This window comes from Acomys russatus, chromosome 31 (genome assembly GCF_903995435.1).
Source record: "Acomys russatus chromosome 31, mAcoRus1.1, whole genome shotgun sequence".
Classification (NCBI taxonomy): domain Eukaryota; kingdom Metazoa; phylum Chordata; class Mammalia; order Rodentia; family Muridae; genus Acomys; species Acomys russatus.
The window spans coordinates 28,654,351-28,673,015 of NC_067167.1; the positions used below are offsets into that span (position 1 = coordinate 28,654,351).

The window sequence follows — 18,665 nt, forward strand, 5'->3', positions numbered from 1 at the left end:
AAGCTTGGGGTGTCATGGAAAGCTTTATTTAGTAAGGAGCCCATATTTGAGCTGACCTGTACTCATCTGTAGTAGGTGTTTAGCTAATGTTTTCTAAGATTAATAGATGAAGTCTACTGTGCTGAATAAAGTTTGGTTAGATACATTCACTGCATGGGAAGAAATAGTGAAGATGTCTAAGAACGTAGAAATAGAGAAGAGAATTGTAACTGGTGGTAAGTTCTAGGGAGAAGGCCATATGAGAATAGGTGAAGCACTTGGAAAACTGGGATACCCACACACACACTGTGTGCCTTTCAGTATCACCTCTGTGTTTTAAATAGCCAAGTCCATTCTTCATATGACAGACAAAAGCTGGCAAAACATGGGAGATCGTATCTGTATGCTAGAACCAACTCAACTGAAGTCCTCACGTGGAGAGGTGAGACTGAAGAGCAGGCTGGATAACTAGGTGTGGTAAGATACATCTGGCTTTCAGCAATCCTCAGTAACGGAACTACTATATGTAAACATTTTTCACCATAGGAAACCTGGGAGAGTTTCAACTCAAGACATCAAAAATGATGAAGCAGCATGAAAGGAGAATTAATAGATGAGACCATTTCTATTTTTTTCCAATGGTATTCAGCAGGTAGAACTTTGGGTAAAGAGTAGAATCTTTTCAAAGTTAATGCTCTTACTGGGAGAAAGATCACAACATGGTTTGAAACCTTAAAGGCAGGACATGCTATTGCAGTAAGGCCATTCTAATCTGCAAAGGAAGGATATTGAGAGCTTGGAAGGAGCATTGCACTGGAAGGGCAAATTGGAATTTAATTAATGCTGACACCAGAGAGAAAGGAAGGCCTTTCAAAGTTCTGAGATACGTATCCCCATGGATACAAGTGTGACGCTAAACTAAGTTCTGTGGCATTCACCAGGAGCTGGGGTGATGAAGAAGCATGTGTGAAATAGTACGCGGTTATGATGACACACTGTGCTTCTCACTAGGGACAACACCCAGAGAAATAGTGCGACAAAGAGTGAGTCCAGTTTTTACCTATTCTACCAGCAGGTAGAATGTACGAGAAGGTAGAAAGAAGGCAGCTACAACACAGAGAAGCATTGCTGAGAACCTGGGACATCTTCTTGTAGACTAGAGCTGAGTAACATTTTTCTTCAGATAATCTGAGAGATAGATCTAAGTGTTTAAAAAGGGAAATGGATGTACATGGCTCTGATACTGCAAGCCTTAAGAGTCTACAGAAGCATCAAAGATGCCAAGAAAACAATTATTAAGAAGACATAGCCTGGAAAGTTTGCATGTTAATTACTTCATCTAACTGATGAAGAAACGCGCTGAATATGTTAGGGTATTTTATATTTGTATAATTGTGTTTGTTTTCCCATTTCAATCTCCCATCATAGTGAAGAAGGTTAAATATGAAGTCAGTCGGTACTCAGAGAACTCATGGGTAGGCTAAGTAAACACGCATTTTCTAACAAAACATTTATCTCTTCATAAAAATGTGTTACAGTGACTGGGGAAGTGGCTGAATGTGGAAAGCACTTGTCATTCAAGTGAAAAGACCCCATATCGGAACCCCTAGGTCCTATAAATGCTGTTGAGGCATGGCGGCTTACATGTAATTCCAGAGCTTGGAAGGAATAGGAGATGTAGGCTCTCTAGAGGAAGCTGGTTAACTACAGTAGCCATATTGAAGATCTCTGTGTTCCTTTGAGGGACTCTGACTCCATTCAGAAGGTGGATAGAAATCAAGCAACTTGAGATTCATACACAAATGTGCATGTACGTCTATCAACTCATACACACATCAACACACATACTAACATGCAAACACATAGCAAGGTATACTTATTACATAGACATATTAATAAAAATAAGTGTCCTGTAAATACTATTGCCAAATGTATGGTATTACTTATGAATAGCTAAATGTTTCAGATTACTGACTAGCTTCAAGCTATTTAATGTTAGGTCTATCAGGCTAATACTGTTCAGGTTAGTTACCAACTTTACACTAGTTACCTGTTTCAGCATAGACACCTGTTTCAGATCAGCTACCCATTTTATGTTAAGTTACCTGTTTGAAACTAGTAACCTGTTTCCTACTAGTGTTCCATGTCACTTACTACTCCACACTGTTTGCCTGCTGTCGTGTTAGTCAGTTCCTTGTTTCACACCCGAGACTCGTTTCATATTGCTATCAGTTGCCTGTCTCAGCTTAGTTAAGTATTTTGCACCAGTTACCTGTTTTAGGTCAGTTATGCACTTCATCCTAGTTACCTGTCTCGGGGAGCGTGCTGGCGTTGCATGTGCTTGCGTTGCCTTCACCAGCTGAGGTTGACGCTCTTACTTCAAAGTTGTATGGTGAATTGGCAAGAAGTCCTGCGAACGTGTACGTGTGCTCTTGGGGAGTGAGTTTTGTAGAGTTCGTTCCAACTGTTATGATGTAATGAGTGATTATTCCATTTGATTTTCGGGGTGGGTCCCACATCACTGATACTGACTGCCAGTTGCGTGCCACACACTCTGTATTTTGAACAACATCTGGAACTTAAGAGAAAAACGTTTGCCCACAGTTAAAATTTATACACACATAGTAAACTACTGAGCTATGCAACCAAGAGACAAATAAGATTTCTATAAACAAATAAAAATACATGTGTAATGTGGCAACTTTTCCAATGTGTGTATTACAAGTTCTTAACATAAATGGCTGATGGACAATTTTCTCTCCTATCTTGCAAGTGCTCACAATACCGAGCTCTTGATGAAATGCTTTCCTAGGCCCAAGCAGCAAACATATTCTCATAGTCTCAAAAACTCACTGGCCTCTACACAAGAATTCTAATCCAGCAACATGGCTGCACTGGCAAGGGATCACACCTAAAGACTGTCTAGGTCTATGCGATTTGGATTGGATGTAGACACATTCTGAATAACAGTGTGATCTAGCTAGAATACAGACATATCCTTAGTACATACCTTTAATCCCAAACAATAAAGGTAAGGTTAGTTTATAGAAGGAAGCAGCCATGTTTAATAGTGATGTATAATTGGCAGACAGACATAGTGATGAATCAGAGTAAGATTTTACAGAATGAACCAGAGATAGAACACACCAAGCTACCACGAGAACAAGACAGGAAAATGAGGACACTTAAGAACAGCACAGGGAGAGAAAAAAGTTTTGGGCTTATTTGGGTTTTGTTTTGTTTTGTTTTATTTTTGATTTTTGTTTTGTTTTGTTTTGTTTTTGAGAGTTGACTACCAGGACATTTTCATAGAGAATTTGCAAAGAGTGATGTTAGACACAGGTGAAGACAAGCCATAGGATGAGAAGGATCCAGAGATTAATACTTATTGCAAGAACTAGTTTGAGGGCAGGCAGAGGAATTCTGTCAGAATCTGGGAGAAGTCAGTTTGAATCAGTCAGCTTGGGGAGGAGTTGAAGCCAGAACAGCTGAGTTGAACCAGCCAGTGAGAGTATAGAAAGAGCTAGAAAGGCTTGGGTATGACTCTCATCTCAGCCCCTCATCTGAGTAAACAAAAACAAATATTTTAGGCCTCACACCCAGACAGTCACAGATACCAGCTTTCTTAAACAGGACAGTGCAATTATCTCATTGCTTAGCACTGAGCACTTTCCAACACAAATCCATCAATCATTGCTATTCCAGGCCCAACAGTGCTGGGACGTCCATCAACAAAGCAGAAACATTTTGTTGAAGTTCTTTGAAAGCCATTGGAGGGATTGTTTAAAGAGTTTCTGTTTTTCCTACTAGAACTTCTCTCAATTTACTTGGAAATAACTTCTCTTCTCTGGGGTACATTCCATGTAGTTCACATGATTGAAGAGAAATACCCTATCCGTGAACATGATTATAGGCTAGAGACACTGGCCTCTCTCCATGGGAATATCCAATAATGTCCCCTAGTTTTAGTATTAATAGCACAACTTCATTGTTAGGGTAAAATGAGCATGGTGGAAGAAAACCACTGTCTGTTTAATTCACAGTTCGCAAACTGTGCATAGCAGAGCAAAGGGATTGCTGCTATTATATAAATGTAATTTAAAGAAGGTGTAAAAAATCTGTACATTATCAACAGTTGTTCTTTGGACCTATGTGTAACTTTTTAAACATTTCTTCTACAGTGCATAAAAACAGTATAAAGATGTGTCTGACATACAGAAATCAAAGGCTTAGAAAACATCTACTTAACTGACTCTATAAATGCCCTAAAAAAATAATAAGCAATTTATATATACACATAAAAATTCTATTATGTTTCAGTTCAGAGCGTTACATTTTGTGACACAACTTTATGTTACTGCTAAAAATATTACTTTATGCAGTAGTTTATGGAAGATAATCCTTAATGTTATTCATTTTGTGTGAGTTCTATTAAATATTTTGTAAAAGGAAAATCCTTAGATATTTTCCCTCAAGTCATCAGCACCAGTTCCTACCAGCAACAAGGATGAGATTCCAGTTGGGTTGCTCGCTAAGTTTTGAACAAGTTCCACCTCTTCTGCATGGACAGTGACTCCTTCATGCAAAGCAGGGAATGCTTATAATAATATTTACACAGCACTTTATGCCTGTCTAACTCTCTAATAAGCAAGATCTAATGGATCTTTTTATGTATTTTGGGCCACTCCTGCAATGTACATGGTTAATGTGTGCTTCTTTTCAGTTGAAGATACAGAGCTCAGATCCCAAGTCCTTGTCAAGGTGACACAAACTGCAAACCATGGAGCTCAGACTCTAATCCAGACACTGATTGCACAGCTTGGACTTTATCCACTAAAATAGAAGGGATTTGACTCGTCTGTAGGCATGCTGTGAAAGAAGATTTCAAGTGCCCATAAGTTCATGGGGTAAATTACTGATTTTTGCATCATTAGCCTCCAATCTCAGTGTGAAGGTTCTAATACAACAAGGACATCTGAGGCTGCTAGGAACTGACTAGAAAGGGAATTTTTCAGTCACTCAGTAATCATTATTAAAAAAGAAAAAAAGGAATAAGGGTGTCTTTAAATAGATGACCTAGTTAGTAGAAGGAAAGGGGTATATTTAACCTAACGTTAAGTAATTCGTAAATGAAAATGACCCATGACCTGCCAAAAAAGGCTAGGTGTGGCACATGTAATTGTGCCTCAGTAGTTCAGTTGCTGGGAAACTAGCCAAGTGGCCTTTTATACCACTTCATGTGACAAGGGGACTCCTTGACATACAAGAGGAAACTTTGACTCTTGCCTCTCAGATTTTACAGCTCACCTTCCTGAGAAAGTTGTAGTCACAATTCATGAAAATCTAAACAGGGTATTAGCAGTGACTGACTCATAGAAGCTCTTCTGAGCCCCACAGGTAATACTGGGAATTAGGACATTTTCACAGATGTCGGAAGCCCACCTTGTCACTTCCTTAAAAAAAACAGCCTTTCATTTTTGTCCTTCTCAGTTTTCAACGAAGTGTTATATGGAATGTGTCTATATCAATATATATTTTCCAGATATGACATAGGCCAATTTTCATCACTGGATTCAGTCTGCCTTTGAGTGGAACACTAGTGGCACTTTATTAAACAGAGAGGGATGGTGAAAGTTTTAAGTATGAGAGCACATGTCATAGAGATGGGAACTGTGACTAACCAGACTCTAGGGTTGTGAATCTCACTACATTACTGAACTGATTGCCGTTTCCAACTCTGGTAAATGCAGTCACGCTAATCGAGTAGGTGCTCACAGGCTCCAGTCCAGCAAGTTTGGCGTCAGTTTGAAAACCTGAAATATTCTGAAAAACAAAAGATCCTTAGTCACAAGGCATTACAAATTTTTTAATGTTTCCTGAATGCACTCCTTTTATATTCAACCTAGGAGTTTATGAATAGGTATGATTAAAACAATTATTAACATTTTGTACTTGGGGATACGCTGAGCTTGTGATACAAGGCTGAACAAGGTGTCATTTTGGTCTTGAAGAATTTCACAATTTTTTGTAGAATCATATGTTAATGATCATCTATTAATTCCATTTCACTTTGCTAAGTTAAAGTTTCAAATTTAAATGCTAGTTACGGCCAGTCAATAGTATTCATTTCTTCCATAATCACATTCATCTATTTTCTAGTGTCTACCAACTTAGCTTTATATGTTTACTTATCTATCAGCTTCAGTGTTATAGCCAGTGGAAAGAAAGCCACTGATGAAACAAAATCTCTGTCTCCATGGAACTTAGGTGGAGAATCCAACTCATTTCTATTTTAGCAGTTTTTTTAGGAAAATACTAAAAAGGCATGATAGTTGACCCAAAAGAAATATGCTTTCTTATAAAGTTTTCTCAACTAATGATAAGAAATTTGATTTGAAAATGTACCCTGATAAAAGTAAAAAGTCAAGCTAAAGAACTCATATGGAGGCTATAACAGCCTAACAAATACTAAACTATGTCTCAAAATATAATCCACACTGACTGTTTATTGCACACTTCTACCAAGGATCTTATCTTATTTATTCATTTAATATTTATTGGGGGGAATGCCAAGGCATTTGTGTGAAGGTCAAATGACAACTTGTGAGAATCAGTTCTCACCTTTCACCATGTACTTCCAGCAACTAGACTCAAGTAGTCAGGGTTGGTAGCAAGAACCATTGTAACTATTGGGCCATCCAAAGTCTTAGGGCACTACATTGATATTAACTCTAGAGTCACATTTTAAAGCCATCATCATGAAAAGCATTTATATTTAAGAATATATATTCATGCAAAGATAATTAATGATAAAAATATTAAATTGGAAGAGAACAAAGGGCTTTACAGGAGGGTTTGGAAGAAGGGAGTGGAAGAGAAAAATGTTGCAATTTTAATCTCAAATTTATTTTCAAAAAGGAAGTGATCTCCAGGAAGTCACTAGCAGCTATGGGGACTTGTTCCTACCACCTCTTTCTGATTTCACACTTATTATTTATGAACCACGATGGGAGATGATCTGCGAGTTATAAGAGCTGATAAAGCATGGCCCCTGTCAGCAAGAACACTTTATATTGACTATTAAAGTCCACAAAATGTGTTACTGACAGGAAATTAAGCATAATACAAATTCATTTTGGTTTTGATTCAGAAGACGTAGTGGGCAGGGAAATGACCGCACTTGAGAGTTTAATTATTCAATGTAATAAATTAGCTTATTGTCTGTTGAATACATTTACACAAAAGTAAGCCTTCAAAAAGATTTTCACTGAATAAATGACTTCTTGCTGGACATCACAGTGACCTAAGTGTCCAACTAATGGCAGGGTCCCTGTGTAGGCTGAAGAGGTGGCAATGACACTAATGCTGTTCTGTCTCCACAAAGCCACAGGTAATGGAGGGGAGGAAAAAAGGAATAAAACAACACAGAAAGAATGAGAAAGAACATAAAGTGATCCCGGCCGGGAATGTTGATAAACACCGTAGCAGTGAAAGACAGAAGGAGGGAAAACAGCTAACATGGTGAATTAAATATTTAGGGGTGAGATAACCTGAGAGGAGATTTAAAGGTATTTGAAGGAAAATATAATCATTAAAAAGGATCGAAAATAATGACAAACAGAAGTAATCAAAAGTACTTGCTTACTTGATTAAAAATTCTTGCTCTAAAATCATATACTTAATGTTCTGTGGCATAAAATTGTGTTATTGATACTAGTGAAATATTCATGAAAAAACACATAATAGAAAAAAATGTTTAAAGATATTGAAATCATATTCAGGCATTAGTATATTGTTCTTTTATGTCAGACCTACCATGACACAAGAGAGAATTTTTATTCTTTTTTAATCTGTATGCAATGATTGCTAATGCATTTATTATACGCTTAGAATTATTCAAAATTTTATATAAGTATTTACTCTTATAATCTTCATTAGCATATGAAGATTTGTAATTCTTATTTCTCACTTGAAGGAAATAGAGACATTACTGTAAATCTCCATGGCAAGATTTGAACCAGGTAATTTGACATCAAATACTTTGCTATACTGTTTTGTAAATGTGTGTGTGTGTACACTTAAATGCACATACAAGGTAATCTTAAGGATGGGATTACTTCAAGAAAATTATTTCTCTCCTATGAATACTTTCTGTAGCCCACGCAGGCACTATAAAAATATAAGGAAACCCTGAGATTAAATTTAGGGTAGATAATAAAGGGCTACATGCTTGTGTCATTAATACAAGTTTTACAGTTCTGGGAATCGGTCCACATTTAGAAAGTTACATAACAAATTCTCTTCAACCTTTCAGGTATTAAAATAATATATTAACTTCCAAGAAGGGAGACATTGTTCTGGATGACAATAATGAGCTGTAATTGTTGCACTTGATTTTCTACCTCTCACTTTGTAAGCTGCACATTCTAGAAAAACTGGTATATCATAGATGTAAATTATAATGTATACAATTTTGAATGTTCACTCTGTATTTTCCAACCTTCTTGCAAGTGAAAATACCCCAGGGCTTCATTTTCTGTCATTAAAAAAAAGGGGGGAGGAGACAACTTTCTTAAATAACTACTAGCTAATTTTAATATATTTTGGCAATTAAGCCCTAGTACTCATGCACCCAAGTTTCAGACACACTGTTCTGTTGGCTCTTTGAATATTTTTCATTGACTCTGTGTCCTAAAAAATGGAAGAAGGAAGAGATACCAAGGATTACAGATGCATCACCACTGAAAGTCATAGAGCAAAATTTAATTACAAAAGACCAAGTGATGTAGTATCCCCATGCCATCTAGAGAGACAAACACAAGACCAAAGAAACATTTTTGTGAAAAGTTAAAAGGCTTCATTTGATACTTATTTTATCAATAAAAAGAAGCATGTTATGTAACAGATATTAAGTAAGCCGCACAAATTACTGTATATTTACTAGCATTAGCAATTAGTTCTTAAAATGTAGAAGCTGTGAGTATAGGCAAAATATTCTAGGAAGTACTCCATTTTCATTTGTGACAAATGGTCCCCTATGTTTTCCACAAACATCCCCTGGTTCAGGAAAAAGGATTTTTAAATAAGTGTTATCTTGCTCAATTAATTGCTGTGGCACTAGGGATCAAATCCAGAGGTTTGCACACAAAAGCCAAATACCCCACCACTGAGGTATTTCTTTAAACCCTCCCCTTTGCTTAACATGAAGCAGCTCACCCGACACCAGCTCAAAATATTTAAATTCAATTTCTGAGTATCTTACATAAATATACGCTGTTACAATCAACCTACCTTATAAAATACAGTATCAGTTTCATGCTCGTGAATTTTAAAACTATATAATTTAACAATACCGCCTGGAAGAGGACTTGGACTCCATGCCAGCCACACAAAATCTGAAGTGTAGTTGATTAATGTCAAATTCTGGGGAGGTGCTAAAGGCACTGCAGGAAAACACATTGTAAAACTTGTGTTCATAAAACGTATAGCACAGAAATACTATCTCAATTCTAACATCTTGAAGAAACTAATTCAGAACGAGTTATAAAAAATCCAGAAGCAATTTTGCTGTTATATTTACAACCCCATGCTTCAAAATAGCTTTAAACAGAACAGGTAATTCTGAGGCTTGAACTTGGAAAAAAAAGAAAAGGGAAAAGGTCGGTGAATGACTATATGTTGGCTGCAAACGTATCTAATGTTCTTCTTTGTTCAGGCTGCTCCTTAAAAACAGAAAGTGCAGGCTGGATAGAGAAATCAGTGGGCGTGGCACATTTCCCAGCTTACCTGACTCATCTGTGTAAAACAAAAGAACGCTGGAAGGACCAAGTCCTTTTATAGTTTGTGCGGCAGCAAAAAATCTGTATAAGGTGAACGGCGAGAGTTCTTCCAATACTATGTGGTTATCAGAAGTGATGAAAGTGTGGTTTGGGTGTGGTCCTTGTAACGTTAAATGGTAACTTAGTATCGCACCATTTGGCTTTAGCGGGGGATCCCATGATAAGAGAATTGAGGTAGAAGAAAGGTTTTTAAAAGTGTTGATTATTGGTGGAGTTTCTGGAACTATAAAAGAAAGAGTGAATGTTAAATGAGACAAAACCAAATTTCCATTAGTAAATAAGATGCTTCAAATATAATTGGACTTAATTTTATTAGAGAGTGTTTTAGTTTTAAGTCACTTAGAACTTACTGTTGAAAAGATAATTACTTGAGAACATAATTATAAATAGTGTTTTTAAAACAATGTAAACAAAGAACAATAATAATCTAGATAATAAGACATGATGGGGTCTTTCCTACCGTCTTCTTCAGTTTTGATGTGTAGCTGGGCGGTATAGGTCTCAGAGAATCCCTTTTCTGTTGACGGAGTGATTTCAAATATATAGTCACTATATTTTTCCAGATTTTCAAAGTATATGCTGTTTTCGTATGTAATCAGAGGAGGGCTCCCATGGCGAGGGGGACTCTGCTGTAAATTCAGTGAAACGTAGTAGAAGACGAGGCCATTTGGTTGAGATGGGGGCATCCAGCTCACAGCTATTGCAGTTGACGAAATGGACTCAAAAGTCAGGTTTCCAACAAACCCTTCCGGTACTGAGGTAGGTAGTGACCAGAACACAAAAGCCATCAGTTATCCCAGCTATAGCGATTTACAAATTGACTGTGATTACTGAAACACATCACCAGCTGAATCTGGTACATTATTCATATGCAGATAAATGCATATTCACATGAATATGACAATTATTTGAAATAAGCCTTATCATTCTTAAGACATGTAAGAATTATACTTCTATAATATTCTCCTTACTTTCCTTTCTTACTATGAGAGTATTATATGTGTCTATACACAATGCATATTTCTACATAGAATAAAGAGTTTAATAATAATTCAAACAATGCTTTTACTTTCCTTATTCCAAAGATAATCTTTCTTGAATATACATATAATGATGTTCAGAATCTGTAGGAGACTTGGCCAAAGCCGTTTTTGTAGTAAGAATATTTGGTGCTAAGTAAGCTTTTCTGAGTGCCGTGGTCAACTAAACAGCAACCTGTGTTTGAATTTTAAGAAATTCTTCCACTTATTAATTTTTAATTTCTGGATATCAACTAGACTCAGTGTATATTTGAAAGTCCCACAAGGTGCAATGCACAGTAAATAATAAATAATAAATACTTATTATAGGTTGCAATGATCTTGGGAGATAGCTATAATTAAAGAGTGTCTGAAGTGATATTGACAATGTTATTCTAAAAGTTTTTGTTAAACATTCACCAGCTACAGATTTTCACATATTGATTATATTCTGTGGGTGAACGCGTCCACTGTTGAAGTTATTTCTGCCAAGAACAAGCAAAGCTTTTATGTTGATATCAGAAAATTAATGATTTTTTCAAATAGTAAACACTGGGATTTAACTCAGTAGAAGTTTAAGTCAAAATCATTTCTCAATAAGACAATAATCTTTAAAAACAAGTAGAGGTGCTAGAGAGATGGCTCAGACATTGCCAGTGCTGACTGCTCTTCCAGAGGACCTGAGTTCGGTTCTCAGAACCCACATGATGGCTCACAACCTTCTGTAACTCCGGGTGTCGGGGAGGGGAGTTCTTTTCTGCCCTCCAAGGGCAGAATCACCTATGCACTCACATACACTCAGGAAACACACACACACACACACACACACACACACACACACAATCTTTACTATTAAACAAAATGGAAACAAAAGCCATTTGGGAAATGTGCAGTGATCCACTTTCCATTGCATTCTGAAATCTGAAACTGAAACAAACGAAAAATAAAATCAAGAGTTCGGTCATCATAAACTTGTGAATGTTCAGCTTGCACAGGGTTCTGAAAAAAGCTGTATACAAATGAAAACATCTTTTAATTAAAAATCTCATTAATTCCTTCATGGACTCAAAGTCAGAAAAGAAAATTAGATGCTGGAGATTCGTTGAAAGCAACTTTTGAAACAAATAGCAGGTGTATAAACTATAACACAGGTCATCCAGGTTTGCAGGAGCATTCTTCCCTGTCCTTTCTGGATGACAGTGACATCTCTTAAAGCAACAGAATTGACAGGATTCTAATGAATGGGTGATAAGAAAACCGGTCCATTATCTAAAAGTTATTTTTGCCAAGGATAAGCAAAGTATTCTCTTGTCACACTTATATTGGTGAATATATGACTTTTTTAAATCTATACATTGTTCAAATGTTGCTATAAAGTATAGTGGGCAGAAAATGGGGTACATCTTACACAGGACACTGTAACTGAACAAAGGGGTGAAATGAAATTTAGTGTACATTAGAAGTGAATCATAGAAAGAGCACTTGACTTCCATTTGCTTAGGATGAACCCTCCAGTAGAGAAACCTCCGCTCATTAAATCACAGTATTAGAATTTATTACCAGCATCCCTGTGAAAATAATATTATAGAGGAAAGAAAAAAACAGAACAAGCTGTAATTGTTGCGGTAGTCTTAGAGCCATATTAAACACATTTAAACTCCTAGGATAAGTAGTTAAATATGTCTAACAGATTTTTAATACCAATGTACACAAATAGAGAGAATTTCTAAGGTGATTATGAGATTTTCAATTTTTCTACTTAAAGAAAAGACACGTGTTCATTTACATACTGTCTTGATCTGTGTACACATGAATTACATCACTGGTTTTGTTTCCATTTCCAACTGAAGTGCTTGCTGTTACCCAAAATGTGTAGCAGCTGAATATGGCCAGCTTATATATCCTCGCAGACACTGTCACATTGTCAGACTCATTGGTTACTTCAAGGAGTGTAAAATTCTGAAAAATAAGCACGTTATTTTAGTAGTTCAGAGTGTGCGTTAGTATGCACAGATGTCGCAAAAAATAGATATTTACCAGAAACTTTCTGCTATCATTTTAATATTTCAGTTCTTAGGAGAAACAATATAAAGTCACGTTAACACTTTTAAAACATTAAACCAGAATTATGCTTGTACTAAAATTGGACTAGATGGTAGCAGTTTTTCTTACCAGATCAATAAGTAAAATATTAAAGAGAAAAGCACTATGCTTTACATAGCAGAAAATGCCAAATGGTCAAGAGAAAAATCCATGACTATGCTGACCAAGCAGAGTTTTCCTTAGAAACTTTTAGGTATTTTTCAAAGCATTGGATATTTCCCAGCAAATTTGAAAAACATTGAAACACATTTTTACTTTCTTCTTCCAATTAATAATAATGAAAGTATTTGCCTTATCTACAAACTCAAACCATTATTATTATTCATCCCTGGAGGCTCTTTATTGTACTGTTGTAGGACACAAAGAAAAGGTAGTTAATACATTCTTACATACAGAGTAAGAAGAAAATTCAATTTTTTTTTTTGGTTATTTAAGGAAGTTGTGCCACCATTACCTCTTTGAACATTTAAAATAAAATATATAACCAAGCAAAAACAATCTAAAATAAAGAATATAAATTTCAGTAAAAACACCAAGTTTGTCAAGAGTGGTGCATCTAGTAATTTCAGCACCTGGAAAACTGACTAGTTCTAGGTCGGTCTGCATTATACAGTGAGTTTCAGGGAGCCTGAGCTACATAGTGAGACCTTGTCTCAACACTTTCATAAGAATGTTTGTGTATAATGAGAAAGATGCACCATACAATTTACACAAATCACTTTAAATCTTACAGATCTAAACTCAAGAACAGCAATGCAGGGCTGGACCAATACCTAACTTGAAGCTTACCATTTTCTAACAATAAAATAGGAATAACTGTTTCCACTTTATAGGGAGTTATTGAGGATCAGACTCCAATGATACACACAAGCTAATCAATGCTATGCTTAATCACAATAAAAGCAAGAATAATTTGCTTAAAAATTAATGCAGGATATGCCATTTGATTACGTTTATACTCAAGATGTTTCTAAAATTCATCAACTTAAAAATTCAGTAATATTTTGAGGGTTTCTTTTTTTCATCATCTGTTAGTACAAGAAAGGATTTGCTTTGGTTTTGTGGTATTTTATTTGACAAGAGACTTGTGAAAGCCATGTAAAATTTTCTCAAAAAATATGACATATAAGTTTGGATGCCTTCCAATTCATCAACTTTACAGTTAGAATAACTGGCTTACATAAGCAACACTTAAAAGAATTCATTACTAGAAGATTATTAGATTGAATTTTAGGGTTGCTTTGGAATAGTGTTTGTTTTAATTATCTATACACATCACAAATTACTAATAGATTATTTTGACTCACCAAAGTTCATTCATGTTATATATATATGTACGATTAGCATGCATAGACATGAAACAAATTCCTGAAACTTTAGACATTATCTAGGTGATCATTTTATTCATTTCCTCACCTTGTATTTTTAAATTTTGCCTCTTAATGGTTTTTTTTGGGGGGGGCCTCAGGGCGGGGGGATGCTCAAATTATCTAACTAAACCTTAGTATTTTGATCATGTAAATATGTCCAGAAGGGATCTGACAAATGCTTTCAAGTTTTGTTGTCAGGAAAGCTTATTTTAGCACTTTTAATATATGTGGCATTCTGTCAGACATATTAAGGAAGCAAAACACATTTCAGCAGGAAGTGAACAATATAAGAGGTAAGGTGCTCTGCTAAACACAACAGGTGCTAACTGAAGGAACAGAGGTAGATCATTGAGCAGGAGCAAAGAGCTTAAACTCCTTAAGAAAACAGGGGAAGATGGCTTTGGTACATGATCAAACACTTCTGAATTATAGCTAAGTGATGAAAATATTGGTCCACGGCAATAATTTAAAGATATTTCAATTAAAATATTTGTTGATCATTAAGCCTATGCGCGAAACTATTCCAAGAGCATAGCGGGAATATAAACGTCTCATGTCATGTCCCATTTCTTTAAGTTGTTGGCTATAACAGAAGGATCCTAACATATGAACCAGATGTGTAGAATAGGAGGGAAATAAAACATTCTAAGCGTGGGGTGCTCCACAGTCCGTGAGAAGGGGAAAGGAGAAGATAAAAGCTATATACATAACTGGCTACATAATTGTTCATTCCAAGTATTTCTTCTACCAACTTAAAAAAAAAACAGATAGAGAAGATATGCTACTTCAAGCATTAATTTTAGGAGTACATTAATGCTTGGGTGAATGTCAGCCAGCATGAAACTGTACTTCTAAAATGTTTTCAGCATCGTTGGCCTGGGCTCTCTCACAGCTGCCACACTTAAAAGCATTCTTAAGATTACTTAATAGGCGATAACATGTTTTAAGACTGATGAGTTGGAAAATGGGATCATACTGTAGCCTTAGTTTAGAAGATCTTGCTGAAACTGTGTGTAGATGCTCAAAATCGAGGTACAGTTGCAGACAAGAACCAAGCTATAATTGAGCACCAACTGTGTGTAAATTGAATAGAGGCAAAACCATTGCTAAGAACTCAAACTACACAACAATTCTGTGATGCTTCTTTCAAATGTGTAAGAAGGAAAATCATCAAGTTGAAATCTTCCATGGTTTACTGAAACAATGTTAAGTCTGTGAGTGACCCTGTGGTAGGAAGTAATTGTCTTGCTTCTATTCAGTTTTCAAAAAGGTACAGGAAATCTGTTTGGTGCACGGGGTGGGGGGGGAAGCAAATCATTCTTTTGTTCTTCGTTCTTAAGGCATCTGTTTAAAATTTCTTTGCCTATAACTACATGTGTATCTATATTTATACATCTTATATAAAATAGGCTTTTTATTTAATATTTTTTAATTTTTTTATTAATTTATTCTTGTTACATCTCAATGGTTATCCCATCCCTTGTATCCTCCCATTCTTCCCTTTATCCCATTTTCCCATTATTCCCCTCCCCTATGACTGTTCCTGGGGGGGATTACCTCCCCCTGTATATGCTCATAGGGTATCAAGTCTCTTCTTGGTAACCTGCTGTCCTTCCTGTGAGTGCCACCAGGTCTCTCCCTCCAGGGGACATGGTCAAACGTGAGGCACCAGAGTATGTGAGAAAGTCATATCCCACTCTCCACTCAACTGTGGAGAATGTTCTGTCCATTGGCTAGATCTGGGTAGGGGTTTAAAGTTTACCACCTGTATTGTCCATGGCTGGTGCCTTAGTTTGAGCGGGACCCAAAGCCTTCACTTACAGGAAACTGGGACAGAGGGGAGGACATCCTATTGGGACTCTAAATGAGAGAAGCAAGGGAGAATAGCAAAGTAGAAGGATCCAGAGGGTCCTAGAAACCTACAAGTAGAACATTATGATAGGCAGATTTGGGCCCAGGGGTCCTGCTCAAATTTTATTTAATGTTTTATTTTTAGTTTATTCACTTTATATTCTGACTGTAGCCCCCTCCCTCATCTCCTCCCGGTGCCACCCTCTCTCCATATTCCCTCCTCCCCCACCCCCTAGTCTTCTTATTAGGTATGAAATTACATAACTCCATTTAGAAGGCAGAATGTGACCTCTGACCTGACTTCAACCACAAGTCCTGACTGTGACTGAGCAAAGTAAGCATCCTGAGCAGCAAATGGAGCTAAGCCACCCCCAAAGTATAGAGCATCAGCATTCTTCTTTTAACTAGGAAGACACCCAGAAATAAGAATTGCCAAAGTCCATGTCCCCTTGACGGGAAGGATAGCCGACTACCAAGGAGAGACTCGATACTCTAGCATCATATTCAAAGGGAGGAGGTCTCCATCAGTCACAGTCATAGGGGAGGGGAATGGGGTGAAAGTGGGAGGGAGGGAGGAATAGGAGGGTGCATGGGATGGGATAGCAATTGAGATGTAATATGAATGATTTTATTTTTCAATAAAAAAATAAAAATAAATAAATAAATAAATAAATAAAAGAATTGCCAAAGTCCCAAACAACGCAGCAAGTCATTTCTCCCAGTATAAATTTTATTATGTAAATTGCAGTATTTCTTTGCATTCCTGTTTTCCTGATTGTATTCTAACTCCCTGCCTTTGGTTGACTCACACCATTTTCTTTTTATATGTTAAAAATATGAAAAATATTTAATTTGTAAAAATAATATAACGAGCAAAATTGAAAACATTTCTCTAAATTAAATTCATCTTGGCTTTTTTATTACCTCCATATTCATATTAAAGATGATTCTCTTCTATAAACTATAGTTTCATGACCTATGTTCTACAGAGTAAAAACCATATGCCTACTGGTCTTTTTTTTTTTTTATATCTGAACATAAGCAATAATAATATCATTGTGACTATAAAAGCTGTCTTCCCAGTAATAGAAAGTATTTCTTTTTTCAGTGCCATTTTTTAAAGTTATGTAATTTATTCAGATTACATTTCAATTGCTATCGCCTCACTTGTATCTTCCTGTTCCCCCTCTCCCTCCCTCTTTTCCCTTATTCCTCTCCCCTAGGTCTGTGACAGGAGGGGACCTCCTCCCCCACCATATGATCACAGCCTATCAGGTCTCATCCTGGTAGCCTGCTTCCCCTTCCCCTGAGTGTCACCAGGTCTCCTCAGCAAGGGGAAGTGGTCAAATAGGGAGCATCAGAGTTCATGTCAGAATCAGTCCCCACTCTCCACACAACTGTGGAGAATGGTGTCCATTGGCTAGATCTGGATAGGGGTTCTACGTTTACTGCATGCACTGTCCTTGGTTGGTACAGTAGCTTGAGCAGACCCCCTGGGTCCAGATCCGCCAGCCTTAATGGTCTTCTTTTAGGTTTCTAGGACCCTCTGGATCCTTCTATTTTCCCATTCTCCCTTACCTTTCTCACCTGGAGTCCCAATAGGAAGCCCCAGTATCTATCCCAATCTGCTAAGTGAAGAGTTTCAGGGGACATCTCTGTTGGGCTAGTGTACAATTATGAATGAATATATATCATGTGTATCTTTCTGGGTCTGGGTTAACTCCCTCAGGATGATCATTTCTAGTTCCATCTATTTGCCTGCAAATTTCAGGATATTCTTCTTTTTAATAGCTGAGTAGTATTTCATAGGTAAATGTACCACAGTTTCTTGGCTCGGTGGTTAAAGTGTAGGCTCACAATCAAAAAAATATTTCAATTGAATAAAAATTACTATATTCTAAATATTTTTCCTTATACCCAGAGATAAGTATAGTCCTGAGCCTTCATCAATGAAACTTTGCTTTCAACAGACAAGGAACAATACAAAACAGAACAGCCAACCAAAAGGCAGAGTTGTGGAGGCCAGACACAATGGATATCTCTATAAAAAGGAATATTGTTTAAGAGCCAGAGAATCACAACAGATTGCTATGAGATTGTGTCTCTTAGTGATGTCAGAAGACACACCCACAAGTTTCATCCTCATTACTGCTCAAGTGTGAGCTGAACCAGGACAGCATCACTGAACATGCCAAAGTAGATGCGGAAAGCCTTGGAGACCTCAGCTCTACACAAAGAGCTAAACAAAGCTGGAGGTGGGGGAATAGTGTCCAGGGAAGAACACACCAGTTCAGCTATCTAAAGCCAAATAATCAGCCCTGAAAATATACATACATGTAGCATTATACATACGAAGCAGGTTTCTTTATGTTTTTCAGAATATATACATATATATACATATGTATGTAACAACAATGAAAAGTAGAGGTCATGATTTTGTTTGTTTGTTTGTTTGTTTGTTTTTTGAGACAGAGTTTCTCTGTGTATCCTTGGCTGTCCTGGAC

At 36.7% G+C, this 18,665-nt stretch overlaps 1 protein-coding gene across 1 annotated transcript in view; it reads right to left on the reverse strand.

Annotated features, from left to right (window-relative positions):
• The window catches only part of Ptprq (protein tyrosine phosphatase receptor type Q), a 185,832-nt gene that overhangs the window by 105,653 nt on the left and 61,514 nt on the right, over window positions 1-18,665 (reverse strand). Inside the window, exons 20-25 of the mRNA XM_051139929.1 lie at window positions 12,628-12,796; window positions 10,279-10,572; window positions 9,766-10,041; window positions 9,271-9,422; window positions 5,661-5,802; window positions 2,288-2,557 (exon numbers count right to left, since the gene is read on the reverse strand). Coding sequence (XP_050995886.1) covers window positions 2,288-2,557; window positions 5,661-5,802; window positions 9,271-9,422; window positions 9,766-10,041; window positions 10,279-10,572; window positions 12,628-12,796 — 1,303 coding nt within the window. The remainder of the gene's footprint in view (window positions 1-2,287; window positions 2,558-5,660; window positions 5,803-9,270; window positions 9,423-9,765; window positions 10,042-10,278; window positions 10,573-12,627; window positions 12,797-18,665) is intronic.